The following is a 27,438-nucleotide window of genomic DNA, read 5'->3' on the forward strand; positions in this document are numbered from 1 at the left end:
ACTTAGGCTGTTTCAGGAACAGAAAGAAGGTCAATGATTGGAACAGGATCATATTGGTCCAGGGGAAATTTGTTCCCATAACAACATGTACACAGCTTTCTCCCCACCCCTCCATCCCAATCCCTTGTTTTTTTTTTAGCTTAGGTTTAAGGTCAAGAAAGCAATAGGAATCCAACGTGGTCTTTCCAGTGGAAGACCAGGGGGCAGAATCATGGGGGAGTGGCCTATCCCACCTGTGGAACCTCACCTCTAAAGCCATTTGAGCTTTGGGAGGAAGGGTGTCTGGGTTGCCCATCTTTGTGTCTCCAGACCCGGCTTTGTGGCTGGAAAACGGCGGGTGTGCAATAAATGTTTGGGCTGGAAACGTTTGGGAGGGAGAGGTGGAGGGCCGAGGCACTTACAGAAGGTTCATGTCTTGGAGAGCCTTACTCTTATGTTCGGCTCTTTACAAGAACACTTTCACATACACTTCTGTTGTTTGTTTAAATAACAGAAAAAAGGGAGATTTGGAATCACTCTACCCAGTAATCTGAAAGAGACTTGGTTCAACTGGTCGCGGGTGGGTGGAGGAGCAGAAGGATGGACTAAATAACCTCTGTAGGGACGAGGCAAAGTCAGCTCTAGCTCCTAGCATGAGCCCATCCGGTTTGGTTTCAGCCCACTGGCTGGGTCCACTGTCCGTTTTCTGGTAGCTTTGTCAATAAAGTTTTTCTTCAGGGCTTGAAGAAGCCGGAAAAAGGTTAAGCTGCCGCTGCCCAGAGTTAGTTCGGGCAACTTCCCGGGAGGGAAAACGAGTTTCGCGAGATTTGGCAGCCGTCGGTCACTGGCCCGCAAAGGTGCAGCCGATATCGCGAGATTTGCCAGGCGGAGGAGGAGCTGTCGCGGGCAGCCGCCTTACAGCGATGGCGGCCGAGCAGGGCCGGCCGTGGTGGCGGCTACGGTCGGAGACTGCAGTTGTGGCTGTAGCGGTGGGCGGCGGGAGCCTGTGACCGGGAACCATCTCCGGATCCGGGCACCATGAGCCAAGGCCCCGCCGCAGGGGAGAGCAGCGAACCCGAAGCAAAAGTCCTTCACACTAAGCGGCTTTACCGGTGAGAGGGGCCGGGGCGTGCGTGCACCTGCGGAGGGAAGTAGGGGACAGCGAGGGGTGGGGCCTCGGGCGGGTAGTCCCGGGGTGCGGGCGGTAGAGGAGGGTGCAATTTTTGAGGGCGCGGGGGGCGGGGGCGGGGACGGGGCCCTGTAGCCCGGGATGGAGCTGGAAGCGGGAATTGGGTGGGTGGGAGGTTTGGATGGAAGCACGTGGAGGAATCCCCTACGCGGGGCGCGGTGAGCCCGGGGCGGGCTCCGAGCCTTGCGGATTTGGGCTAAGAAGGTGGGAATTGAGGGGTTGGGAAGGTGAAGGGTGGAGTCAGCGGTGGAGGGAAACCCGGCGGAGAATGGCGCTAAGAACTCCGCAGGTAGGGCTTCCTGGGAAGAGCCCTGAGCTGAGATGAGAGCCGGTTCAGGTGCCTGCCTGCCCGCCTCGCACTGTGTGACCTTGGGCCCGCGCTTCCTCACCCTTAAAAGGGAAGGTTTGGACTTGACACATTCTGCAGCCTCTCATGGCTCTAGTTTTTGGGAATCTGAACGAAAAGAAAGGCCCGGAGACGGTGTGTTGGCCTGGAAGGGCCGTAAAGGACTTGGAGTCCAGAGCGTTCTTGGTCATGGGAGCCCGTTTCAGGGCACCTGGGGACTCCTGGGTCTTGCCTTCCTCCAGCCTCATGGCCAGGCAGCCACTCGCGCCCAGCCCAGCGCCTTCAGCCCTCTGTGGGGAACAGGCCGGCAGGAGCTCTTCCCACCCGGGTCGGGGATTTTCTGTGCGGGGGGCAGCTGGAGCTTGGGCTGTCGAACCGGATCGGAAGAGAATGAACATAGAGATCAGGTTGAGTTCTCTGCTTTCTGGTAGGGAGGGCTCAGGCTCTCCTGAACGGAACTGTTCGCCTGAGAAGGCTGCCCTCCGAGCCCTTGGCCCCCTCTTGACAGCCAAAGAGCCAGAGCATGTTGCCTTTCCTCCCGTGAGTAGGCGCACTGCCCGCCCTGGCTTTATACGCCAGGAGACGGGGAGTAGAGGCTGCTCCCAGAATAGAAAAGTGACCCAATGCCTCAGTGCCCGGGCTCCCACTGCGGCCGCCCCGCGAGGCGCTGGCTGGGGGGGGGGGGGGGGCACCTGTGCCTTGGGTGCTGCTGTCAGTGCTGCCTGTCAGACAGCCTGGGCAGTGGCTGCCGGCTTCCGTGTCTTCTGCTTTTGGTAATGGCTCTGGTCACCCTTTTGTCATTCTCAGATGTAGTTCTTTCTCAAGTCACTACCTGGCTGAGTTAAGCTGATGTGCCTGCGTGTGTGGCTCACATGGGTGCACCTGGGTGTCTCTCTGCTTGTAATTGTGTGTGGTTGGCCCTGATGGGGTGGAACGGGGAGGCAGCAGGCCTCTGTGTTTGTTCTTTATCACAGCAGTGGTGATTGGCGGAAGGAACTGGAAGAGGGGAGATCTGATTTCTCTGCCCAGGATAAGTGTATCATTGGCCTATCTCACTCTGAGCTTTCGTAAATTTGGGTCATTCCCATAGTGTAACTGTTTACAGAAATGAAATTCTGAAATGTTTTAAGCCCTTCAGAAGAAAAGGCAACTGGAGTAGGGATGCTGGAAGGGATATAAGCACCAATTAGTTAATTAGGCCAATTAACTTCTAAAAAATACATTTTTTAAAAAATATATTTTATTGGTTTTTTACAGAGAGGAAGGGAGAGAGAGAGAGAGTTAGAAACATCGATGAGAGAGAAACATCGATCAGCCGCCTCCTGCACATCTCCCACTGGGGATGTGCCCGCAACCCAGGTACATGCCCTTGACCGGAATTGAACCTGGGACCTTTCAGTCCGCAGGCTGACGTTCTATCCACTGAGCCAAACCGGTTTCGGCTTTTTTTTTTTTTTTTTTTTTTTTTTAATATTTTTATATTTTAACACTGTGCTTGGCCTGGGATTATAGTAGAGAATGAGGCACAGGACAGTTTTTGTGGAGGAGTTTATGGTCTGATGGGGAATGGAGAAGAAAGTCCTGAGTCCTCTCAGGTTTAAGAATTTGCAGTTAGAACTTAGAGTAGTGGCTGTTAGCATTTTTTTTGATTGAGAATCTACGGAGAGCTCTGGAGCCTGCCCATAAAAATACACACACGTGTACGCACTCCTTACATCTACCCCTGCCCTGAGGGCTAAGCTGGTATAGAGTAAGTCACTGACGGCTGCACGATGCTGCCCTGGCATCCAGGGCCAGGCTGGCTGAAGGGCAGCCCGGAAGGTGTTTGGAGAAGTGCTCAGCTCTCAAGTTTGCCTGGGAGAAGGCCTTGACTACCATCCCACCCACTCATCAGGGCTCTGGTGCTCGCTTTGCCCTGGAAGGGCAGCTTTCGGTGCTGTACCACCGAAGCCTCCACAGGTGCTCACCTGCTGGGCCCCCTTTCCCGACCCAGGAGCACACGTTTTAGTTTTCGGAAACAATCTTGTATTGTTTTTTTATTTTTTTTAATTTTTTTATTGCTTAAAGTATTACAAAGGGTATTACATATGTGTCCATTTTATCCCCCCGCCCTAGACAGTCCCCTAGCCTCCCCTATCCCCCAATGTCTTAGGTCCATTGGTTATGCTTATATGCATGCATACAAGTCCTTTAGTTGATCTCTTACCCCCCTACCTCCTGCCCCGCAACCCTCCCCGGCCTTCCTGCTGTAGTTTGACAATTTGTTTGAGGCAGCTCTGCCTCTGTATCTATTATTGTTCAAAAGTTTATAATGGTCTCTATTATCCATGAATGAGTGAGATCATGTGGTATTTTTCCTTCATTGACTGGCTTATTTCACTTAGCATAATGCTCTCCAGTTCCATCCATGCCGTTGCAAATGGTAAGAGTTCCTTCCTTTTTAGAGCAGCATAGTATTCCATCGTGTAACAATCTTGTATTGTTTTAGGCACCATCACTCTTTGGTTTTGGTTGCTTTTGTGTCCAGAGCGATGCCTGATTCATTTGTTCTTACAGCTGCTGCCGGTCATCTTCTGGGTTTTCCTCATCCAGAGATGACACCTAGCCCTCCAGAACGTTTCCTTGGCCTTCTGTTAGTGCCTGGGGGCTCCTCAGCCTTACAGCAAGAAGGGTGGGGATTTCTCCTTACGGAACACTTAACTGTGTGTGAGGCCCTGTTACGAGTGCTTCTTATATTAACTGATTTAATCCTCACAAAATAGGTGATCATGTTATTCCCAATTTATAGATGGGAGAACTGAGACATAAGGAAGTTAGGTATTTTCCCCAAGACCACATAGCTGGTAACAATTGGAACCAAGATTTGAACCCAGGCAGTCTGGTTCCATAACCTAGACTCTGTATTAAACAATTCCTTCAGCAGAATCCAGGAGACCTTAAGATAAGGCAGCTCAGGAACCCCCCACCCTACTTTCCCATACTCCACTATTCCAAGGCAGAATTTTATACTAGGAATGCCTTTCCTTTCTGTCAGAAATAGTAAGCCCTTGCATAATAAGAATTTATTAATTCCACCATTATTTATTGGGTGCCCACCATGTGCCAGTGTTGTATATAAATTATTTTATTTCATTCTCCCAATAGTACTCTGGTAGCTGCTATTATTTTCTTTATTTTTATGGCTGTGGTAACTAAGGCTTAAAGAGGTCAGGTAATTTGCTGCCCAAAGTTAGAGTTAGTAAGGCACAGCCAGGGTTCAAACCCTGTATTTTCCACCTGGGATCACAGCCTATGCTCTTTCCATTGGAAGAGTCCACTTTCCCTATCACAGGGTTTCTCTTCCTTGACACTTGACATTTGGGCGGGATAATTATTATGGTGGACTGTCCTGTGTATTATGAGGTGTCTAGCAACACCTAAGAAATGATAGTGGCAGCTCATCTCCATACCCCCAGTTGTGACCATCAGAAATGTCTCTGTCATTGCCAGCTGTCCCCCGGGGGTGCAGCTCTATCTAGATGGAGACTTCATTTTGTTTTGTACCGAGCGCAACCTGCAACATTCTCATTTCTGCCCCCTAATTCTTTAGCTTGTCCTTTAGGGTCAGTGCCCTAGCATCCTAGGGGGACCATACCATGGCTGAGGGCCGTTTGCCTGTATTCCCTTGCAGGGCTGTCGTGGAGGCTGTGCATCGACTGGACCTCATCCTTTGCAACAAAACCGCTTATCAAGAAGTGTTCAAACCAGAGAACATTAGCCTGAGGAACAAGTAAGCTGGAGAGAGGTTCTTCTCTCTCTCTTCGTCTAAAACCCTGTCACACATAGACACATGTTCTTACCTTCTGTCCCCATGGCACAGTAATGGCTGTGAAGGCTCTGTCCCTCCTAAGAGAGGAGACGGGGATCCTCACTCTGTTTTCAGCTTCTGCATCTAATAGACTGGTGCCAGAGAGTGGCATTTGAGTTGGGGGAATTGGCCATACCATACTCACAATGAAAGGAAAACGGGGGGACAAATAGGCAGGGAAGAAAGGAGAGAAGTGTGCAGGGGAAAAAAATGAAGTTTATTCAAATTCTTACTGCTCCCATGTATCTTTTGGGGTTCCTACTGCCTTCTAGCATTACTCTTGTCCTGGGTCATACTGACTGAGCCTGGATGTCGATTGGGGGGCCCAGAGATTTGTGGGTAGGGTGTTGACAAATGCTTCCTTGCCCTCGGTTCTTGTGTCCTTCACTAAGGAGTGGGCAGTCTCTCTCATGCTCCTCTGCACCCTTCCAGGCTGCGTGAGCTCTGCGTCAAGCTTATGTTCCTGCACCCAGTGGACTATGGGAGGAAGGCTGAGGAGCTGCTGTGGAGAAAGGTATACTATGAAGTTATCCAGCTTATCAAGACTAACAAAAAGGTAAGGGGAGATCTAGGTCTTGGGGAGAAATGTGTCTAAAGAGGAGAAGCTAAGGAAGGAAGAGACAGCTAGGAATGTGGGCCGGAGCATGGTTGGAGATGGGGGAGCCAAGGAAGAGATGTCAGAAAGGAGGAAGGGCGTTAGATAGAATTAGGAGGGGAAGGAGGGAGCCTGATCCCAGAATGAGGGTGTGGGGTAATTTGTGATTGAGAGGAGATGTGGATAAAGTTCCAGAGCCAAGAAGAGAAGTTTATTTCCTCAGTGAGATGAAAAGCTTATGGAGGGGGGAGCAGTACTCGGAGCTTGTTGCTTAGCCACCCCCCTCCCTTTCCAACTCTCTAGCATATCCACAGCCGGAGCACCTTGGAATGTGCCTACAGAACACACCTGGTGGCTGGCATTGGCTTCTACCAGCATCTTCTTCTCTATATCCAGTCCCACTACCAGCTTGAACTGCAATGCTGCATCGACTGGACCCATGTCACCGACCCCCTCATAGGTTAGTGAAGTCTGAAGGCGGACTTGAGGAACAAGCTCATAGGCCTCTATCTCTGGTCTTATCCCAAAGGGTTCATGTCACCTGTGACCCAGCCAAGACCTACAAATGGTTCATGAAGTTTGAATTTATCCAAGCAAGCATATGGGTTAGGGTGAAGATGTTAAGAAAGACAGAGACCTCTGTTGGTCTGGGATTGTGGGCTGATGCGGAGTGAGGAGGAGCAGGGATGGAATGATCTAGAGTAGGCCTGGCACTGGAAGATGGTATTAATAGAATTTGCTTTCTTCTCCCCGTTGAATTTGGCTGGCACTGTTTCTTTGAACTTTAGAGATTGTTTGCCAGTATTTGAAAGTATTGAACATTTTAGAAATGTTGGGGATATTATGGACATTCTTTCATCATAATGCAAATCTCTTTGCAGCCATCTCAGGCACTGGCCGCTGTAGTTTATACCTTCTTTTTTAGTTGGTAATTTTCTCTTCAATTTGGCCACCCTTTAGTGCTCCTTCCCTCTTTCTCCGACTCCCTTTGTTCTTTATACTCCCTTCTCTCCCCAGCCCTATGCCCCTGCCCTCACCAGGTCATAGGCATGCTGTGTCAGAGGTGAAGGTTGTGTGTGTGCTACCACACGGAAGCATTTTCTGGTCAGAAGCACAGCATAGCACTGTATTTTGTGCATTCAAAACCATCGTTTAAAAACAAAATAACATTCCTCTGAGACAGCATGCATAGGTTTTAAACGAGATGGCTAGAAGGTTCATAGCCTAAAAGAGATGACGAACCCTTACCTCAAAAAGTTGGTTCCCCAGTCCACTTTAGTTTTTCTTTTTATTGATGTTTTCCCCATTCAGCTGACTCAGAGGTGTCTCTGTAGAAAACATTAGAAAGAGCTTTTCAGAATGGGGAGCTGCACACCCAGGAGAGTGGTTGCAGGTGGAGTAGACAAGAGGATGCTCCGGAGCCAGCCTGCCCTTTGAGTCTTGGCTCTGCCACTTACCACTGTGTGACTGATTTCCTCAGCTACCACCTCATGGGGCCGCTGTGAACTCAGCTAAATTCATATTGTAAGACACTTAGACCAGTGCCCAGCACAGGAGAAACTGCCTCTCCACCAGTCAGGCTTTCTGAACTGAAGTTACAGGCGGCGAGAGCGGCCACACCGTCCTCAGGCAAGGCCAGCACCTTGTCTCCCTCAGGGGCAGACTGCCGTCTGCTGCCGTGTCCTCTGTGGGCTCCTCTCCCAGGGGAAGCCGGGAGTATTTACCTTGGTCTCATCGCATTCCTTCCCTCTTGGGCAGGTTTCCCTTCTTTACCCGAACTTTGGCCTTTATGTGGGGATCTTCCACCCAGGGCACCCACAGCTGTCCTCACACTTGAGCCTCACCTCTTCTTCCTTTTGAAAGAAGCCTTCCTATGATGACCTTTCATGTGACCTTCCCCCAGGGAGCTATCCTAAATTGAGGACCCTAGCCCTTCTCTCCCGTTTCTTCCTATCCCGTGAATGCGTCCTCCCTGCAAACCTGTGTCTCTGCCTATGTCCTGGATGAGTGTCTTCTCCGTCCTATGAGACAGTGTTCCAAGACTAACCCTGGATTCTTGTTCCTTTCCCCACCTAGGAAAGGTATGCCCCATAGGTAGGGGAAGAGGGATGGGCTCATAATTTCTCTCCTTTCTCTCTCAGGATGCAAGAAGCCAGTGTCTGCTTCAGGGAAGGAGATGGACTGGGCACAGATGGCATGCCACCGATGTCTAGTGTACCTGGGCGATTTGTGTAAGAAGATGCACCTTTCATTTTCTCTGTTTAGGCTCAGGACAGGCTCAAGCTGCTTCAGTTTGACATGCTTGCTCTAAGAGCAGAAATAGTTTGGGCCTGATCACTTTTTCCTTTTCATCTGTTTACAGTGTTCCCTTCTTTTCACTGCTCTTCTGTGAGTTGGAGAGGATCAGTGAATATGGGAAGAAGGAAAATGTTTTTGAATTTTGCGAAAGTCAGGGTGATAACTCTGTTTCAGTGGTGTGTCTGGAAGCTTTACATGTCTCCTTTTAAAAAAAAATCTCTATGGACTCTTAGAGGGATTGAAGTCAGGCCTCAGGAAGGACGTACTTGCCTGACAAATATTTCTTAGAATGGAAAAGTACTCTCTTTATGGCTCCTGGGTCTCTAGTCCTAATAGACAAAGGATGCTCATTAGGCAGCCTGTGTGTGGCTGTTGGGTGCATTATCTTTTGTTGACTTGAGGCTGCTTCTCTTCCTGCCCTAAGCCCACTCCTGGAACCCTCAGAGGCAGGGTGCACAGAGAGAATCGGCTGTTTCTCATTGGACAGAGCAAGGATCAGTAATGTCTCCTCTAGAACTAAGCAGTTGCATTACAGAACCAAGTTATCATAGGTCTTTCCAATTAATTATATATGCGGTAGCTTACCTTCATTGGCAAGAGATAGACAAGAAGAGCCTGTTTACTTTACACATACTAAATAAATAGTCTTTACATTTTGAACTTACCATTGAGGAGGAGAAAATTGAATAATTTGCCCTTAGTCATGCACATTTAAGATTGCCAGAAAGTCCTGGCCGGTGTAGCTCAGTTGGTTGAGCATTGTCCCTTGCACCGAAGGGTGGCAGGTTTGATTCCTGGTCAGGGTGCTTATGGGAGGCAACTGATCCATGTTTCTGTCTCTCATCTTTCTTTCTTTCTCTTTCCCTAATATAAATTTAAAAAAAAAAAAAAAATGGCTGAGCCAGAGAGCCCTGGTGGAGCATTATCCTGAAATGCCAAGGTGGGTTCGATCTCCAGCCAGGGTGTATAAAAGAGACAACCAGTGAGTAAATGGGTAGAACAATAAATCAATCCCTCTCTCTCTCTCTCTCTGTCTCTCTCATCAGTAAGAGAGAGAGAGAGAGAGGGAGAGATCCGAGGAGCCTGCCTCCTAGCTCAGGTGTCTTCCTTCCAGGCTCTTATTACAGCTCCTCAAAATGGACTCCCAGATGAGGGGAGGTTTTTCTGAAATATGGAGTCATCGTGTTTCTCTTCCCCCTCTCCTACAGCACGATATCAGAATGAATTAGCTGGCGTAGACACCGAGCTGCTCGCTGAGAGATTTTACTACCAAGCCCTGTCAGTAGCTCCCCAGATTGGTAAGTGAACCCTTGCTTGGGCCTCCCAGCCAGCATCATTTCCCAAGAGGAAGACAATGTTGAGATGGCAGGTAGGCCATACTCACTTTCCCCTGGGTCCTTACCTCACTCAGTTCTCTTGTACTTCACCTTGGTTATGCATTCTCCCCCTTGTACGGCACACTCAGAAGATGGTGGAAGAGGAAGAGAAATGGGAAAGTCTTGAACTAAGAAGGAGGGAGGCAGAAAAGGAGGAAGAGAGAAGAGGGCTTTCCTGTCCCTGAAGTCTGCGTAGAAAGCGGAGACTGTACTTCATCTGCCCCCACAGGAGACAATAAGAGAAGGGATTAGGCTCCATCACAGGGAGAGATGGGGATTAGAGGAAGGAGATATCAGAGGTGAGAAACTGGGGTAGGGGAGAAGGCTCCATGGAGTTCTGTCAACCTTGGAAGAGTCACAGCTACCGCTGAAGGAATGGGACCCATCAGTGCTGAAATCCTTGGCCGCCCAGGCAGGAATAGGCTAATAGGAAGTGAGTCTATAATCAATAACCCCCTGGAGAAATAAGATTAAGCTGCTAATGACCTCGACCCCTGCAAGCCCAACTCTTCCCCCCAAGAGTTCTCTGGTGCTTACTTTGGTTGGGCCTGGCAGCTTTGGGTGAGTATTGTGGCTACAGGCTGTGTGACTTCTCTCTCCCCAGGAATGCCCTTCAACCAGCTGGGCACCCTTGCGGGCAGCAAGTACTATAATGTGGAAGCCATGTACTGCTACCTGCGCTGGTGAGTATTTGCCACTCTTTCCCCAGCCCTGTTTCCTTGGCCATACCATCCCTGCTTCTTTTTCTCTTTTCCCTTCCTCCCTTCTCTAGCTCCCGCCTGAAGTAGGGGAATCCTAAGATTGAGGGGGCCCTCCTGTCAGGGCCCCTTGACACTCCTGCTGCTTTTTATACAGCCACCTGGATTTGTAGGCACTTGGGCAGCTAAATGGCTGTCCACTATATTATGCAAAATATAGGATTGCTGTTTTAAAGAAGGAAATAAATTTGGCAGAGTTGATGAAATGTTACCAAAGTATCCTCAGACAAGAACCTCAGAATTGTAGAGCTTCAGTGTTTTGAGGTGACAGTGATGATATATAGGGGACCAGCTTCCCTGGATCTGACACAGCTGTTACAATAAAAGTTGGTGTATGGGCGTGGTTTTTTTAGGAGAGAGAGCTTTCACCCTGAGTATATATGGAAGGGGAGGCTGGGGCAGCCTTTATTTACTAGAAACATTGTATTGTAAATCCTTGGCAGAGTGACATTTCCCTCTTCACCCCTCCCCACCTTACTCCACCCCATCCCTTCCGTGTCCCTGCCAAGACTCAATAGTTTGCCTCTGTGTCTCCTTCAGCATCCAATCAGAAGTGTCCTTTGAGGGGGCCTATGGGAACCTCAAGAGGCTGTTTGACAAGGCAGCCAAAATGTACCACCAGCTGAAGAAGTGTGAGACTCGGAAACTCTCCCCCAGCAAGAAGCGGTGAGCGCCGCCTGTGGGAAGGAGGGGCTCTTTCTGCATTGGGTGCAGTAGGCCACAGGGACTCTGGAGCCACTCACCATTTACCCGGGGCTCCTCTCATTTCAGATGTAAAGACATTAAGAGGTTGCTGGTGAACTTTATGTATCTGCAAAGCCTCCTGCAGCCCAAAAGCAGGTGAGTGGGGGAGAGCATGAGCAGGAACTGTCCTGTGCGCCCCCCATGGCAGCTTTTACGGAGGATGCTTGAAGAGGAGGGGTGGGCTGCTGAGTTCTGCCTCTTAGGTGGAAGTTCTCTAGCTAGTTAGCCTTTTCTTGGCATCCCTCACTGTTTGCCCATTCTCTGGGCAGCTCTTCCTCTGGCTCAAAATGGGCTCTTGTTGGATGTTGAAGGAGCAACTGAATGGAAAGCCCACTCACATCGCTTCCACTTTGCGCCTGTCCTTCCCTGTTATTTTGTCTGCTTTAGAGATCAGCTCAGCATTGAGTCCCCTGTTGTGCTCTGAAGTTCCCCTGCAGGATTCCTTAGTCTTTTGTCGGAATCCTACATTCCCAACTCTTTTTTTTCCTGCCCCATCCTCCATCACTAACCTCCCTTATTCCTCTTGCCCTCCCATAGCTCCGTGGACTCAGAGCTGACAGCGCTTTGCCAGTCAGTCTTGGAGGACTTCAACCTCTGCCTCTTCTACCTGCCCTCCTCACCCAACCTCAGCCTGGCCAGTGAGGATGAGGAGGAGTATGAGAGCGGATATGCTTTCCTCCCGGACCTTCTAATCTTTCAAATGGTCATCATCTGCCTTATGGGTGTGCATAGCTTGAAGAGAGCAGGTAACTTCCTGGGTCCCTCTTTTCCCCTCCACTGGCTTCTGGGATCCTCACTACCCTTTTCTGCAGCTTCTTATTTATCAACTTCCTTCCACAAGCAGCCCTTTCACTACTGTGTCACTGCTTAGCTGTGGGAGAGTAAGGGACAAGGTGCCTTACCCTAAGGGACCTGCTGATGAATGAACAAGGCATAGCACATCCCTTTCCCCTCCTCCTCACTCCCTCTCACAAACACACACCCCTAGCCAGGACCCAGGCAGACACAAGGGTCAGTTCTGCAAACTTTCCTGGTAGAGGAGGTGTATGTAGAACAAGGTTGGAAGGAAGGTAAGGAGAAGCAGGGCTGGATGTGAAGGTGCTTGGGGTTGGGGGAGGAGCCTGTGTGAAGGCATCAAAGCCAGGGAGAATGAGATGGGACAAGAGGATACGCTTACGTGAGGAAGCGCTGGGTGAGCTGGCACCTTCTAGATTACAGGATAATAGTGCAGAGACCTGAGAAATTTTTTTACCTTAGAAGAAGCTTTGAGAGGTAGTTTGATCCTTGGAAGGATTGAGAATAGGTGATATGGGGTTGGAATTGATGGTTCCCCCTCCTCCTCAGGGCCCTGGGTCCCTAATGCCTGGCTTTCCTGGCTTTAGGATCCAAACAGTACAGTGCAGCCATTGCCTTTACCCTGGCCCTCTTCTCTCACCTCGTCAATCATGTCAACATACGGCTGCAGGCTGAGCTGGAAGAGGGGGAAAGTCCCGTCCCGGCGTTCCAGAGTGATGGCACAGGTACAGGCCTGGGGAGGGTGTGCCTGGAAATGTGAGCACGTGGATCCAGGAAGGGGAATACCGGGTTGGCGGGTGATGGTGTGTAGGGTACCTTCCAGATTTCAGCTTCCAGTTTGTCCCTAGGCCCGACCTGACCAGCCTCTTTCCACAGATGAACCAGAGTCCAAGGAACCCTTGGAGAAGGAGGAAGAGCCTTCTCCCATAGCACCTCAAGTGGGCGAGGTCCGGAAGAATCGGAAGTTCTCCCGCCTCTCTTGCCTTCGCCGTCGCCGCCGCCACCGCCACCTGCCCAAAGCTGGTGATGATAGTGACCTGAGTGAGGGCTTTGAATCTGACTCAAGCCATGATTCGGCCCGGGCCAGTGAGGGCTCGGACAGTGGCTCCGACAAGAGTCTTGAAGGTGGGGAGACAGCCTTTGATGCTGAGACAGACTCGGAAATGAACAGCCAAGAGTCCCGATCAGACCTGGAAGACATGGAGGATGAGGAAGGGACACGGTCCCCAGCCCTGGAACCCCCTCGGGCTAAGTCGGAGGCTCCTGAATCCCTCAATGGCCCTCTGGGCCCCAGTGAGGCCAGCATTGCCAGCAATCTACAAGCCATGTCCACCCAGATGTTCCAGACCAAGCGCTGCTTCCGACTGGCCCCCACCTTCAGCAACCTGCTCCCCCAGCCCACCGCTGACCCTCACACCTTGGCCAGCCACAGGCCCTGTGTCAATGGGGATGTGGATAAGCCCTCAGAGCCAGGTACTTGGGCCTCTTGTCTGCACCTCCGTGCCATCAGCATTCACCTGAGAGGCCCCTGTGCTGTCTGTGTGAGCACCTCTCACCCCACCTTTGCTGCCTTACCTTGGGTCCTCTCCATAGCCAGGAGTTGTTTCCTGAGAACCCTTCTCTTGCTCACTTCCTCATTCCCAGCTCCCAGCCTCCTTCCTGGTTTTACACCTTTTCCCCTTCATGCTGCCCTGTGAGTTTGGGGTTTGCCTCTCCACCTGACAAGTGCAGCTACGTTTCTTTCCCTGGTGCCTTCCCAGGTCCTGCCAGGGCTCCTGGAAGTTAGAACAACCAGTGGATTAGAGTGAGACTTATCTTCTGAGTGTCTTCCCTGCAGAGGGAACACCCAGTCAGCAGCAGTGAGCACTGCTTGAGTCTCCTCTGTGCCAAGCACTAGGCTGGACTTTCTGCAGGTATTGTCTTACTTAACTTTTACAGCAACCTGCTGGAATAGTTACTGTCCCTCCTCTAAACGCTTTACCTCCAGGTTGCTGTGCATGGTGCTCCTTCGGTCTGCAGCATATTTTTTCTCTCTTGTCCTAGCCTGTTGCGTGGCTAATTTTTACTTGCTGTATAGATTTTAGCTTGAAAGTTACTTGGTTTGGGACTTCACGGTTAGGTTAGGTTTTCTTTCTGTGGGTTCTTCTAGCCTCTGCACTTAGGACACTTCTGGCCCTTTCCCCCTCAAGTGAAATTATCTGTCGATTTGTCTGTCTCTCCCACCAGCCTGTGAGCCTCCCGAGAGCAGGAGAGTGTGTGTTATCCCTAGTGCCTAACACAGGGCCTGGTGTGTGGGTGGGACTAGGACATAGTGACCGAATAAGAGAAATGAGGAAACGTGCTCGGCGCTCTAACCTACAAAGTTGGAGCTGCCAGTAGTTGTTTTAATTTTGTGCCTGTTCTCCCTCCCTGTAGCCTCTGTATCCGCCCTGCCTTCTCGCAGAGTATGCTCTTCGTAAACATTGCTTTGGGTATAGTTGTAGACCCGTCTCACAAATTAGCTTGAGGCTAAAGGAATCATTTAAAAAGACACCAGGCTCATGCTTTAGAAGCAGCCAGTTAATGCCCAGCCGATGTGGCTCAGTTGGTTGAGCATTGTCCCATGCACCGAAAGGTTGCCTGTTCAATTTCTGGTGGGGGCACATGCCTGGGTTGTGGGCTCGATTCCTGGTAGGGGGTGTGCAGGAGGCAGCTGATCGATGTTACCCTCTCGCATCAATGTTTCTCTCTCCTCTCCTCTCGAAAACAAAAAATAAAAAATTATGGGCCTACAAAAACGAGGCAGGAGTCTAAGTAATTCCCTGTCTTTCATATCAAAATTCTTCAAGAGTCCAGGCGGGTGCCCCCACAGAGCTAAAGCCTGTGTCACATACCTGTTAGTCAGCCCAGTTCTTTCCGTCCACCCCAGCCTCTGAGGAGGGCTCTGAGTCGGAGGCGAGTGAGTCCAGTGGGCACTCCTGTCGGAATGAGCGCAGCATCCAGGAGAAGCTGCAGGTCCTGATGGCTGAAGGCCTGCTTCCTGCTGTGAAAGTCTTCCTGGACTGGCTACGGACCAACCCCGACCTCATCATCGTGTGTGCTCAGGTGTGTCACTCCTCGGTCTTGTCAGGTCTCAGGGCGTTGGGGGAGGGGGTCAGGACGCGGCCTAGGAATCCCACCCAGTGGTCTGGTAAGAATTGTTGCCAAGCACCCCTTCTCTGCTGGGCTCTTAGACTTTCTATAGGAGAAGGATTAGGCCTGACCTTTGGCCTGGAGGACTGTGATCTGGAATACAAATTGTGTGGAGGGAGAGAGAGAGCTGCTCACTCTGCTTTGTATCTCCAGTGCCAGAGGTGGTGCCTGCCATTAAGAATAATGTTGGTGAGAGTATGTGTTCAGAGACTCGAGAAAGGAGAGCATACTGAATAGGGATGGAAGCGATGGGAATGGTGGGAGTTCCAGACAAGGGTAGGGCAGCAGCTTAGGGAATCGCTTAGTCGTGCAGCTGGAATGGTGTCAGGGACTGATGGCTCAGGGCTGGCTGGGGCAATGGCAGCCTTCTTCTCAGGTTCAGAATCTTGGTCTTGACCAGAGCCTCTAGTGCCCGGGGGCTTTTATCCAACATCGTACGAGCACACCTGCCCTGTGTGGGTCCCTTTTCCCTGCAGGTTGCCCTAGATGAGAGTGGTCAGGGCCAGGCACACCCTTGGGTGTGTGCTTATGTCTGATAACAGCTTCGTTACTTAGAAACTGTTTGTCATTGAGGGAGGTGAGGTAAGATGGAGATGTGAGGTCACATCCCTCAGCAGTGTCCCATGTGGGCATGGTGAGGGTTCATGCTGGGCAGGGAGAAGTGCTCAAATGCTCTGGCTCCCCCCACCACGGTCCAGAGAGGCCTTCCTGGCCTCCTGCCTTCTCTGTGAAACCTTCCGTTGGAGGTGAAGTTCAGCAAGGCTCCATGGGCTCCCTGTTTCCAGGTCTTCCACAGACCCCCTTGGCCGCAGGCCTCTCAAGGGTGTGCTTTTCTTGCGCCTGCCATCCCCCACACTGCCCTGGCTGAGGGCCTCCTCTGCCCTCTCTCCCCAGAGCTCTCAAAGTCTGTGGAACCGCCTCTCTGTGTTGTTGAATCTGTTGCCAGCTGCTGGCGAACTCCAAGAGTCTGGTAAGTGAGTCCCTGGCACTACTCTCCTTTCCCCTCTCCCTCATTGGCCCCTCGAAGCCCATCCCCCTTCCTGGTAACCTGGCCCTTGGGGTAAGGAGGTTAATGGTATTCACTGCCAAGCCTCCCTCACACATAGCAGTCATTGTGGCCTTGGCCGCTCTGGTTTCTCACCCCAACACTGCCCCACTGTGGGCAGGTGGCCTGGTCTGCCAGGGAGTGTGCTCCCTGGGGAGGCAGTGGAGTGGGCAAGAGCAGAGTGAGGGGAGCCTGGAGGCCAGCCCCAGTCGCTGGTGCCACACTGGTGCCTTGGTCATTGAGAACTGACCTTGACCTCCAGAGTTCATCTGTCTGGGTTGTTTCCTCCTACCACCGTCTAATTGGAAATCTCCACCTTCTCCTACCACTGGACTCACCCAAAGGTTATTCCTTCCCCCAGAGCCCCTCCTCTCTCTTTCAACCTAATGGAAGTAATTGCCCTGTGGTCAGGGAGCCTTACCCTGAGGCCTCCTGGTTCTCCCACCTGCTCTGTTCCCCCAGCCCTTCCAGCTCTGGGCTTCTAGAGCTCTGCCTGACAGTCCCATGTGTTTGTCTCTCTCCTTTCCTCCCGCCATCTCTGCCCCCATCTCTCCCCCCATTCTGCCCTAGGGGTGTGTCCTATCATTAGCCTGGGAATTTCCAAACAAGGCGATGTCCCTCTGCCTAGGGCTCCCACAGGGTGAGTGGTCTCACGTGTCCTCTTTTCCCCAGGCCTAGCCCTGTGTCCCGAGGTCCATGGGCTTCTTGAAGGTTGTGAACTGCCTGACCTCCCCTCTAGCCTGCTGCTTCCAGAGGACATGGCACTTCGCAACCTGCCTCCCCTCCGGGCTGCCCACAGACGCTTTAACTTTGACACGGATCGGCCCCTGCTCAGCACCTTAGAGGAGGTGAGGACATTATTTCTCAGGCCACAAGCTGTGTTGTCAGTCAGACACAGCAGCAAAGCAGGGGCTCAAAATTGGAGGGGGCAGGGAAGCACCCCCCGCCCCCCTGTCCCCATTAGGCAGGGCGAGTGTCCTTGGGGTTACAGGCTGAGTCCTTTATTCAGTGAGTTGTCTGAGTGTCTTTCCTTCTTGGCAGATCGTCCTTGCACAGGTCTGGTGGGGTGGTCTCCTGTTGTGGAACAAGCCTTCCTCCCTTTTCCATCTTTTTTCCTGTGTAGAGGACAGAACAAGTGAATTCTGGGGCTTTGAAATCTTATCGGTCTCTTTCTGCTGTGCGCCATCCTCTGATTGAACGTCAAGCAATCAAGAGAGTTAGAGCTGAAGGGCATATGCTGTCCACTTAGTGCGGTGACTTTTGCCCTTGAATCCGTGTCACTACATGGGCCATCTGGGGGCAGCAGAGGGAAGCCAAGCAGACGGCCTCCCAGGCTTCCGACATCTTTTGGTTGCTCCTGCTGTAGCCAGGGCAATTTAGTCTGTTTCATGCTTTAAGGTTCCAGATAAGATTTTTGTTTGACGGGGAAGAAGGGTTCTGCTGACAAAAAAAGACGTTGGAAATGTTGATGTAGTTCAGTCCCTCAGTTTACACCTGAGGAGCTGAAACTCAGAGGAGAGAGGTGGCATTAGAGCCAGGTCTCCTCACTCCCAGCTCAGTGCCGGCTCTTTCTTCTGAGCCCGAGCCCTGGTTTCCGGGTCCTGTGAGTCTCCTTGCCCTTCTTGCTCATGCCTCGTCTGGCAGTTGGAGGCTTTGGGCTTCAGTGCTCCTCTTTCCCACCCCACAGACCGTGAGCCTTTCCAAGGAGCACTTGTTGCTGAGGTGGCTGGCACAGTCGGGAGGCGGGGGGGGGGGGGGAGCCCTTGGGAGCAGCTCTGCTCAGCTGGGCTGGGCTCCCGTGTGTCTCCTCACAGTCGGTCGTGCGCATCTGCTGCATCCGCAGCTTTGGCCACTTCGTCGCCCGCCTACAAGGCAGCAGCCTGCAGTTCAGCTCGGAGGTCGGCATCTTCGTCAGCACGGCGCAGTCTGAGCAGGAGGGCCTGCTGCAGCAGGCCCAAGCCCAGTTCCGCATGGTGAGCCAGCCCCGCCCCGGGCCCCACGGCTCTCCGAGAAGCCAGAGGGAGAGCCTCACACTGGCGGCCCTTGACCGAAGAATGTGGTGCTGGGGCTGGGGAAACCGAGCCTAGAGAAGGGACCTGCGGGACGGCTGATGGGCAGGAATGAGAGTTGCTTTGAGCAGAGGCAGCATGGCCCTGGCCCAGTATCCGGACTGCCTGCGGGTTGAGGGCCATCTTTGTCACCTCTGTGTCTGTGAATTGAGCAAGTCACTGGGAATAGTAGAATCAGCGTTAGGGGATTGTTGTGAAGATGGAATGATAGTACCTGTGAGGCACCGGGCACGTTATCACAGCAAATGCTCCTTCCTTTCCCTTCCCTTTCCGAGGGATGAAGACTGAGGAATGGAAAGGTATAGCGCAGCGGTTGGGAACGTCTAGCCCGAAGGACATATAATACCCTCAAAATCATTTGGTCTGGCCCTGCCAAGGCAGTAGGGGTGAGTTAATTAAATGTTTTGCCAAATATAGCAGGCTAATATATATATATTTTTAAATATATTTTATTAATTTTTCACAGAGAGGAAGGGAGAGGGATAGAGAGTCAGAAACATCGACGAGAGAGAAACATCGATCAGCTGCCTCCTGCACACCCCCCACTGGGGATGTGCTCGCAACCAAGGTACATGCCCTTCACCGGAATCGAACCTGGGACCTTTCAGCCCTCAAGCCGACGCTCTCTCCACTGAGCCAAACCGGTTATGGCTAATACTTTTTAAAATATTTTTTTTTATTGATTTCAGAGAGGAAGGGAGAGAGAGTTCAGCCACTGAACTACACCAGCTGGCTTAGCTGGCTTTTTCTTTTTTTTAATCCTCACCCGAGGATATTTTTTCATTGATTTTTAGAGTGAGGGAGAGACAGAGAGAAACATCGATGTGAGAGAAACACATCAATTAGTTGCTTCCTGCACAAGCCCTGACCAGGGCCCAGGCCGGGGAGGAGCCTGCAACCAGGTAATTGCCCTTGACTGGAATCGAACCTGGAACCCTTTGGTCTGCAGGCTGATGCTCTATCCACTGTACCAAACTTAGCAGGGCTAGCAGGCTAATTTTTAAGTTGATAATTTTGTATGCCCCTCGAATGATGTCATAAATATCTGAGTGGCCCTTCGCAGAAAAACGGTTCCCCGCCCTGGAATAGAGGGATCTTGGTATCACACACCATGCAGAAAGCCTCCCATCCCAGGCTTGATCCCATCCACAGAGTCCCAACCCGGAGGAAGTGGCCTGTGTTACCTCTTTTCCATTCAGTAATTCATCCCATAAATATTTATTGAGAGTCTGCTCTGTGTCAGACTTGTCAGTATTCTGGTCACTGACAAGCCCCGAACAAGGCAGACTTTTTTTGTGAACAACAGTCTGGGTTCCACAGTGGGGCCTGCACAGCCCTGGGCTGTGTCCTCCCTGAGCCGAGTGGGGTCATGGTGTCTGGCACGGGAGCATGGCCACGGGCTCGGCAGGCCCATGTTCTCCCTTCCGTCCTTCGCCCAGACTTTCCTACCTCCTCTCAGCACACCCTTCCTGTGGATGGTCTGCTTGTCTGGGAAGGGGTACAGGCTCCCCAGAAACTCCCTTCCTTGTTGTCTTAAAAGCAAGGACATTTTGCTAAAAACAAACCCTTTGTGTTAAGGCTTTCATTGCTGTTCCATAGGGGAAAACATGGGGTTACAAAAATAACTATGGGGAAGTTGCACAGCTTCAAAAAATGTTCAGGTTTTTGCAGGCATTTCCTTTAGCCTGCAGTTCTTGAAGACTCATCCTGGGGGGCAGGGAATATCTGAGAGCCCCTCTCGTGTGGTTTTGGACACAGACCAAGCTGGGCATGGGCCACATTCCCTGCTGGGGCTGCCTCCTGCTCTGCCTGAGTCTCAGGCTTGCACCCAGGGGTTTATTCCCTCGCAGCGGCGGTGTGGTCATTGTCGTGTTGCCATGGCACCTGTCATTTCTCCAGAGCTTTCTGTGTGCAAAGCTGGGCTTGCATGTGACATCTCGTTTAACCCTCTCAGCAGTCCTGTGAGGTGGGTGCTGCATCCTCATTCTATAGATGAGGACGTGCCAAGGCTCTGGAATTGGATAATCTGAAATTGTTCTTATTGTAAGCTGGAGTGGTGCTCAGCTTTTTAAAAAATATATATATATATATATATTTTATTGATTTCATAGAGGAGGGGGGGAGGAGAGAGGGAAAGAAAGAAACATCAATGATGACAGAGAGTCATTGATTGGCTATCTCCTGCATGCCCCCTACTGGGGATCGAGCCGCCATGTGCCCTTGACCAGCATCGAACCTGGGACCCTTCAGTTCGCAGGCTGACAGCTCTATCCACTGAGCAAAACCAGCTAGGGCCGCACTCACATTTTAAAGCACCACTGTGCTGATGCCCTTTAGAGTCTTCAGTGGCTCCCCATAACTTTTAGGGTAAGTTCCTATCCATAGCCTCATCTTTTATACCATACTAGAGGCCTGGTGCCCTAAATTCTTGCATGAGTAGGGTCCCTAGGCCTGGCTGGTGATTATGGTCGATAGGGGCCTTCCTTTGTTCCGCGCTGCCCCCTGCTGGTCAGCGCACGTCATAGTGAGCGATCAAACTCCTGATCTCCCAGTCGAACTCCCGATATATACAGATTAAGTAATTTTTTAAAATATATTTTATTGATTTTTTACAGAGAGGAAGGGAGAGGGATAGAGAGTCAGAAACATCGATGAGAGAGAAACATCGATCAGCTGCCTCCTGCACACCTCCTACCGGGGATGTGCCTGCAACCAAGGTACATGCCCTTGACTGGAATCGAACCTGGGACCTTTCAGTCCACAGGCCGACGCTCTATCCACTGAGCCAAACTGGTTAGGGCCAGATTAAGTAATTTTTACTTCACCCAGAAGCCAAAGGAAAACCATCAAAGGACTTTCAGTCAAAACCATCCATGATGGGATATCAGCTGGTTTTTGGAAGATGCCTTGGTTACAGGCAGAAACAATGGATTGGATTAGAGGCAGACACCAGTAAGGAGGTGTTTATAATAGTCAAGGGTGATGCCAGAACCGGTTTGGCTCGGTGGATGGAGTGTCGGCCTGCGGACTCAGGGGTCCCGGGTTCGATTCCGGTAGGGGGCATGTGCCTTGGTTGCGGGCACATCCTCAGTGGGGAGTGTGCGGGAGGCGGCTGATCGGTGTTTCTCTCTCGTTGATGTTTCTGGCTTTCTGTCCCTCTCCCTTCCTCTCTGTAGAAAATCAATAAAACATATTTAAAAAAAAAAAATAGTCAAGGGTGGGAGGTGCTGGCTTAGAGTAGGAGATGGAGGGATGCAGAAGGATTTGAATGAATGAATATATATATATATATTAAACATTTTTATTGATTTCAGAGAGGAAGGGAGAGGGAGAGAGAGTTAGAAACATTAATGATGAGAGAGACTCATCGATTGGCTGCCTTCTGCACACCCCCCGATGGGGATTGAGCCCGCAACCCAGGTATGTGCCCATACCGGGAACCAAACTGGCCTGGTTCATAGGTTGATGCTCAACCACTGAGTCACGCCAGTCGGGCCTTGAATGATATTTTAGAAGGTACAATTAACAGGACTGGGAAGCCAGTAACTGCTGGGGCTGAGAGAAGGAAAAGTCAGCCACCTCAGCTTTCTGACTTGGTTTACGTACCAAGTTGGGGAATACTAAAAAGAGGAGCAGGCTCTGACCGGTTTGGCTCAGTGGATAGAGTGTCGGCCTGCGGACTGAAGGGTCCCAGGTTCGATTCCAGTCAAGGGCATGTACCTTGGTTGCGGGCACATCCCCAGTAGGGAGTGTGCAGGAGGCAGCTGACTGATGTTTCTCTCTCATCGATGTTTCTAACTCTTTATCCCTCTCCCTTTCTCTTTGTAAAAAATCAATAAAATATTAATTAAAAAAAAAAAAAAAAAAAGAGGAGCAGGTTTTTGAGTAGATGGGGCTGCCAAGTAGGCAGTTGGATATGTGGTTCAGAGTTGTAGGTCTAGGCTGAAACAAGATTTGAAAGAAATTGGCAAGTGGCCTGGCCAGTGTGGCTCAGTGGTTGAGTGTCGACCTATGAATCAGGATGTCATGGTAAGATTCCGGGTCAGGGCACATTTCTGGGTTTAGGGCTTGATCCCCAGTGGAAGCAGTGATTCTCACTCATCATTGATGTTTCTGTCTTTCTCTCCCTCTCCATTCCTCTCTGAAATCAGAAAAAATGTATTAAAAAGAACTGGGCAAATGGATGGTGATAGAGGCAGGGAAATGGGGTGCATGGGTAGTATTTATCCCGGGGAGGGAGAAGGCAGAGGGCAGAGCTCAGACGCTGAGGCACAGCCAGGTGCTGTCCTGTGCCCTGAGTGCTGCTGTCTGCTGCCTCCCTCCTGGCGTTGGAACAGTGAGCGATGTTTTCTCCCGTGCTTCTCTTCTTCTCACTTAGCGGGGTCGGTAGAGAGCCATACCTGCTTCAGACCCCAGCACTCTTCTTGGTCTTGGCCGCTGGGGGAAGGAGTGCAGCCTCAGCGCCTCGTCCCAGCTTAGCACTTGGTGTTTCCCTTGTAGGCGCAGGAAGAAGCTCGGCGGAACAGACTTATGAGAGACATGGCCCAGCTGCGACTCCAGGTGCTGCTTCTCCTCCTCTTTCTCCTCCTCCTCCTCCTCCTCCTCCTCCTCCTCCTCCTCCTCCTCCTCCTCCTCCTCCTCCTCCTCCTCCTCCTCTTCCTCCTCCTCCTCCTCCTCCTCCTCCTCCTCCTCCTGGTTATCGCCCACAGCCCATTGGCAGGTCCTCACCCTCCAGCTGCAGCCCCCTGCCCTCCTGGGGCCCCTCTTTGCCCAGATTACTCCCTTCCTGGCCTCCCAGATCGCCTCCCGAAGCCCATTCTTCACAGGGCCTTGCCGTCTGGCAGCTTTCATTCTGCCTCTTTCCCTTCTCTTTCTCTTTACTTTAACCCTTGTTTCTGTCTACCTTGCCTCCAAGGTCATTGGTAGAAGGAGTCCCCTGTCCCTGGGGCAGCAGGTGGAGCCCTCTAAGAGCCCCTTTGAGAACCATTTCCCCTGCCCGGCTGCGGAGCCCACACAGCTCCACCCACTGTGCCTTCTCTCACCAGCTCGAGGTCTCTCAGCTGGAAGGGAGCCTACAGCAGCCCAAGGCCCAGTCAGCAATGTCACCCTACCTCGTCCCTGACACCCAGGCCCTCTGCCACCACCTCCCCATCATCCGCCAGCTGGCCACCAGTGGCCGCTTCATTGTCATCATCCCAAGGACAGGTGAGCATGCTGGGAGGTGGGAGGACAGATAGAAGGTGGCTAAAATAGACTCTGGGCTTGGGATTGAGAGACCTTTATTTGGAGCCCAGTTTATACACAGTGGCCTTGGTCAAGTGCTTTCAACTCTGAACTTCAGTGAGTTCATCTGTGAAATGGGCATGATCTCTTAAATCCTGACTCACAAGATCGTTGGGAGAAACAGAGGAGAATATCTAAATGAAAGCAATTGGTAAATTGCCAAGTCCATGACTGGCAGGAGGTCATACTTTTGAGGGACTTCAGGAGCCCTGTCGGAGTCACGGCCCATCCCTTCCTTTCCTGCAGTGTGTGCTGGAGGAGCTCAGCTACTTCCTGCAGAGCCCCTGCCACACACTCTGAGTTCATCTGCTTTGTCTTTCCCCACCCCCACCTTGCCCACTAGTGATTGATGGCCTGGATTTGCTGAAGAAGGAACACCCAGGGGCCCGGGATGGGATCCGATACCTAGAGGCAGAGTTTAAAAAAGGAAACAGGTGAGTGCAGGCCCACTGGACCGGTGCTGATCCCGTATGTCTCCCAGACAACAAATGCTTGTGTGTTACTTGTGGATAAAACACACACTTGCAGTCCCTGCGCACAGTTTGCTCACTGCTGGGGAGGGAAAACCGAAGACCTAACAAGTCAAGGTCTTAGGTGCTGAAATAGTGATTAGAGGGGCCAGGAGCTGTGGGGGGAAGCACTGACCTGCTGTCCATTTGCCTCTGGGGCGAACATGAGATCAGCATCTCTGGGGAGAAGGGAGCAAACCCCAGCTCCAGGCTGTGGGCACTGTTGCAAGCGTTTCTCCTGCTTACAGGGTTGGGACTGACCAGAGTTGCTAGGGTGGCAGTGCCTCCTTGGGACCGCCTGGGGCTTCCCACCTCCCCATGACCCGCGATGGTCAGACCACAGCATGTAGGTGCCCGGCCCACACAGGCCTTTCCTTCTGGCCTCCCTGCCAGCTGACACCCCCAAACCCCACCCCACATCTGCCAGGAAGCTGTACAAAGCCTGCTTGTTTGGACCTTGTCTCCAGAAGCCCTGACTTGAAAAGCGTCTGCTATTTCTCCCCTCCCAACTCCCCCCACTGGGAGGGACCGAGCGATTGATGTTATCAGGAAGAAAGTGAGCCAGCGGCCAGGAAACTTCGAAATGGCTCCCAGCAGACCTGTGATGGGAGAGAGGTGCCCCCTCCCTGCTCCGGAGAGCTAGGCCCCGGAGCCACAATGGTCGGCTGTGTGTGCAGTGCCCTTGCTCCTGTGCCCCCCACCTCCACTCTCCTGTGTTCTTCGCAGGTACATTCGCTGCCAGAAAGAGGTGGGGAAGAGCTTTGAGCGACATAAGCTGAAGAGACAGGATGCAGATGCCTGGTAAAGTTTCAGCCCCTCCCCCTAGAACCTCAGGTAGCCTGCCTGCTTCGCTCCTCTGCCACTCCCTGGGGGAGAGGACAGGGCCAAGGAACTCGGGCACAGGTGGCAGGACCCGCTGGGCCTCCTGCCAGTCCCCTTGGAGGAAGGAGTTGCTCTAGCACCCGATTCCCTGGGGCCTTGAGATGCTAAGGCTTGATGTCCTCAGTGCGCCTTTGCCCACTCCCCATGGCACATCCTCCAATGCCAGCTTCCTCCTGCCTTGGCTGCCTGGTTGCTGTTGCTCCCTACTGGTGCCCTCCCCTCCCTAGCTTCCCCTGTGCCCTGGAAATCCTGGGGTTTAGGCTGTGCTAATGCCTGGGCTTGGCCTACCTTCCTCTCCTCCCCACCAGGACCCTCTATAAGATCCTGGACAGCTGCAAACAACTGACTCTAGCCCAGGGGGCAGGTGAGGAGGACCCAGGTGGCATGGTGACCATCATCACAGGCCTTCCACTGGACAGCCCCAGCGTGCTCTCGGGCCCTATGCAGGTGGGTGAGCGGGTGAGGAGCGGGGCCTGGAATGGGGGAGAAGTACCGGACGAGGCTCCTCCTCAGACCCTCCGGGCGGTGGCCCTTTTCCTCTTCCATCACCCCTTCCCCTCAGCGACTTGTCCCGGAGTTCAGGAGTCAGACTCTCACCCATCTCTCTTGCTCCCCTCCACAGGCAGCCCTGCAGGCCGCAGCACATGCCAGTGTGGACATCAAGAATGTCCTGGACTTCTACAAGCAGTGGAAGGAGATTGGTTGAGACTGATTCCCAAGCCCTGCAGTGGGGCTGACTCCAGATCTCTCCTGCCCTCTCTGGCTGCTGGGACCACCACCTGTAGTCACCCCACCACAGACTCCCGCACGCACTCAGGAAGGAAGCCCAGCTGCACACAGGCTGAGGGAGGGCCCAGGAGCCAGCTGGGAGGGTGGGCACCCCCTGTTGCCAAGACGATGTCAGGAAGTGAGGAAAGTATTTGGAGCAGGAGAGGCCTGTGGGCCCCTAGTCAGCCTTCCTGCCTCAACCCTCCTGCTGTCCCCAGAGGCGGGTGGCAGGCGTGGGTGTCTGAGTTTCACTGGCGTGATTCCTGGACCTCTGAGGGGAAGGGATGCAGAAGAGGCCCTTCCTCACCTAAGATGGGGGGTGGTTGGGCTAGGAGTTTGGACCCTCCAGTCCTGGGGAAGAGGAGGTAGCACCAGGTATCTGGGTGGTTTTCCACAGACCCTGCCCTCCTCGGAGACCACCCGTTCTCATTTCCCCTTGTGGGGCTTGGGCAGCTCTGGAGCTTTGGGGACTCTTCAAGAAGAGGGGCCTGGGGCTGGCTGCACTGGCAGGGGAGCCGGGCTTGCATCCCTCCCGTGCTGCTGGGGCTGCACACCCAGTTCCCCACTTCTGCTCTCCCTCTGCCTAGCTTCCAGGGCAGGGAGCAGGCCTCACCAGCTGTGGGCAGTCTGGCCTGTGTGCCAGTGGGGGTTCTTGTGCCCACCAGTCCCACAGTCACCGTGCTTTGTGCTCTTGGTTGCTGTGCTGCAACAGTGGGATGCCAGTAAGAAGAGGGGGATGCAGTCTGAGGCCACCACCCCCTTGACTAGAGAAAGGAGAGGCCTCCTGAAGCTGCCCAGTCAGGGCCCTAATCCTGATGGGCTTCCTGCTTCGCCCTTCCCCAGGACCGAAGGCCTGGTGGGGCTGAGCATGGGGCTAGCTCTTGGGATGTGGAGGTGACTGTGGAAGCAGAGATCATGAATAGCTCAGGACAGTGAAGGGAGCAGCAAGAGTGGGGCTGTGGGTGGGTGACTGGCCAGGATTGCCTTGGCCCCTCCCCCAGGGGTTGAGGGTGGGGATCTCAGCTCTGCTTTCCCTCACCCCAGCACTAGCCTAGCTTCCTGGGCTGTTCTCAGAGGAGAGCAGACATCCTGCCTCCTTCCTCCAAGATAGCAAGTCTGGGACAGCCTGGGAGATAGGGTCACCCCCCTCCCAATCTCTGACAGACTGAGGCTACAGCATCATTTAATAAAGACCCCTGAAGCCCACTCCCCGTCTCCAGGTGCCTTTCTGCAGTTTTATTGGGATGTGGGAGATGGCGTGCTAAAAAATGGCATTTTGGAAAGATTTCTTCAAGGTGAATGAATGCATTGAAGCAAGAAGTTTGGAATTTCAGCAAAAGCTCCAGACATAGTGACATTGTCAAGTTCCTTGATCCTGTAAACAGCTGGTGCCTTTGTAAGGGTGATGGGTGAAAACAGGATTTTGAAGGCCTTGTTTGCTGGATCCTATGAATCGGGAGATTTCCTCAAGGGAGCAGGGGATGAACCTTGAAGCCAGATTCAGTCCCTATCCCTCTGCAAGGACTGGTACCTTAAGTGCGTCTTTGGGGAGTAAGCTTGGCAAATCCCTTGTTGAACCATTTGCTAAAGGCATTTGCTCTGGAGTCAGCCCAGCACCAGGTGCTCAGAGGCAATGAAGTAGAGTGAGAGATGGTTTCTGATTCCAAGACCAGGATTTGGGATTCTCTGCTTGGCCTGTGGCAGCGCCCACCTTCAGCTCCTGGGAGGACTGGAATGGTGGCGCAGCCAGATCTGGGAGCCTGCACCACACTGGCTGCATCCTG

At 52.4% G+C, this 27,438-nt stretch overlaps 1 protein-coding gene across 5 annotated transcripts; it reads left to right on the forward strand.

Moving 5' to 3' along the window:
* Positions 1 to 854: 854 nt before the first annotated feature.
* On the forward strand, positions 855 to 26,860 carry SMG5 (SMG5 nonsense mediated mRNA decay factor). 5 transcript variants are annotated; one of them, XM_036343749.1, is made up of 22 exons: positions 855 to 1,091; positions 5,185 to 5,283; positions 5,794 to 5,917; positions 6,260 to 6,416; positions 8,098 to 8,187; positions 9,463 to 9,552; positions 10,235 to 10,313; positions 10,929 to 11,054; positions 11,160 to 11,228; positions 11,670 to 11,878; positions 12,515 to 12,652; positions 12,804 to 13,400; positions 14,836 to 15,011; positions 15,993 to 16,068; positions 16,816 to 16,991; positions 17,958 to 18,116; positions 22,713 to 22,772; positions 23,258 to 23,417; positions 23,839 to 23,929; positions 24,731 to 24,805; positions 25,195 to 25,333; positions 25,509 to 26,860. In XM_036343749.1, exons 1-22 carry the CDS (start codon positions 1,018 to 1,020, stop codon positions 25,590 to 25,592), a joined length of 3,048 nt encoding a protein of 1,015 aa, XP_036199642.1. In that variant the 5' UTR covers positions 855 to 1,017; the 3' UTR covers positions 25,593 to 26,860. The 5 variants fall into 5 exon arrangements, with proteins under 5 accessions (XP_036199642.1, XP_036199644.1, XP_036199645.1 ...); XM_036343751.1 differs by lacking the exon at positions 17,958 to 18,116; XM_036343750.1 differs by lacking the exons at positions 855 to 1,091; positions 17,958 to 18,116 and adding an exon at positions 4,165 to 4,185.
* Positions 26,861 to 27,438: the final 578 nt, after the last annotated feature.

This window comes from Myotis myotis, unplaced genomic scaffold (genome assembly GCF_014108235.1).
Source record: "Myotis myotis isolate mMyoMyo1 unplaced genomic scaffold, mMyoMyo1.p scaffold_m19_p_18, whole genome shotgun sequence".
NCBI lineage: Eukaryota > Metazoa > Chordata > Mammalia > Chiroptera > Vespertilionidae > Myotis > Myotis myotis.

Excerpts from the sequence above, each read along its gene's own strand:
- SMG5 (XM_036343749.1), top strand. The coding sequence starts at position 1,018 with ATGAGCCAAGGCCCCGCCGCAGGGGAGAGCAGCGAACCCGAAGCAAAA. Across the intron at positions 5,284-5,793 it reads AACATTAGCCTGAGGAACAA|GCTGCGTGAGCTCTGCGTCA; the intron begins GTAAGCTGGAGA and ends GCACCCTTCCAG. Across the intron at positions 13,401-14,835 it reads GGATAAGCCCTCAGAGCCAG|CCTCTGAGGAGGGCTCTGAG; the intron begins GTACTTGGGCCT and ends CGTCCACCCCAG.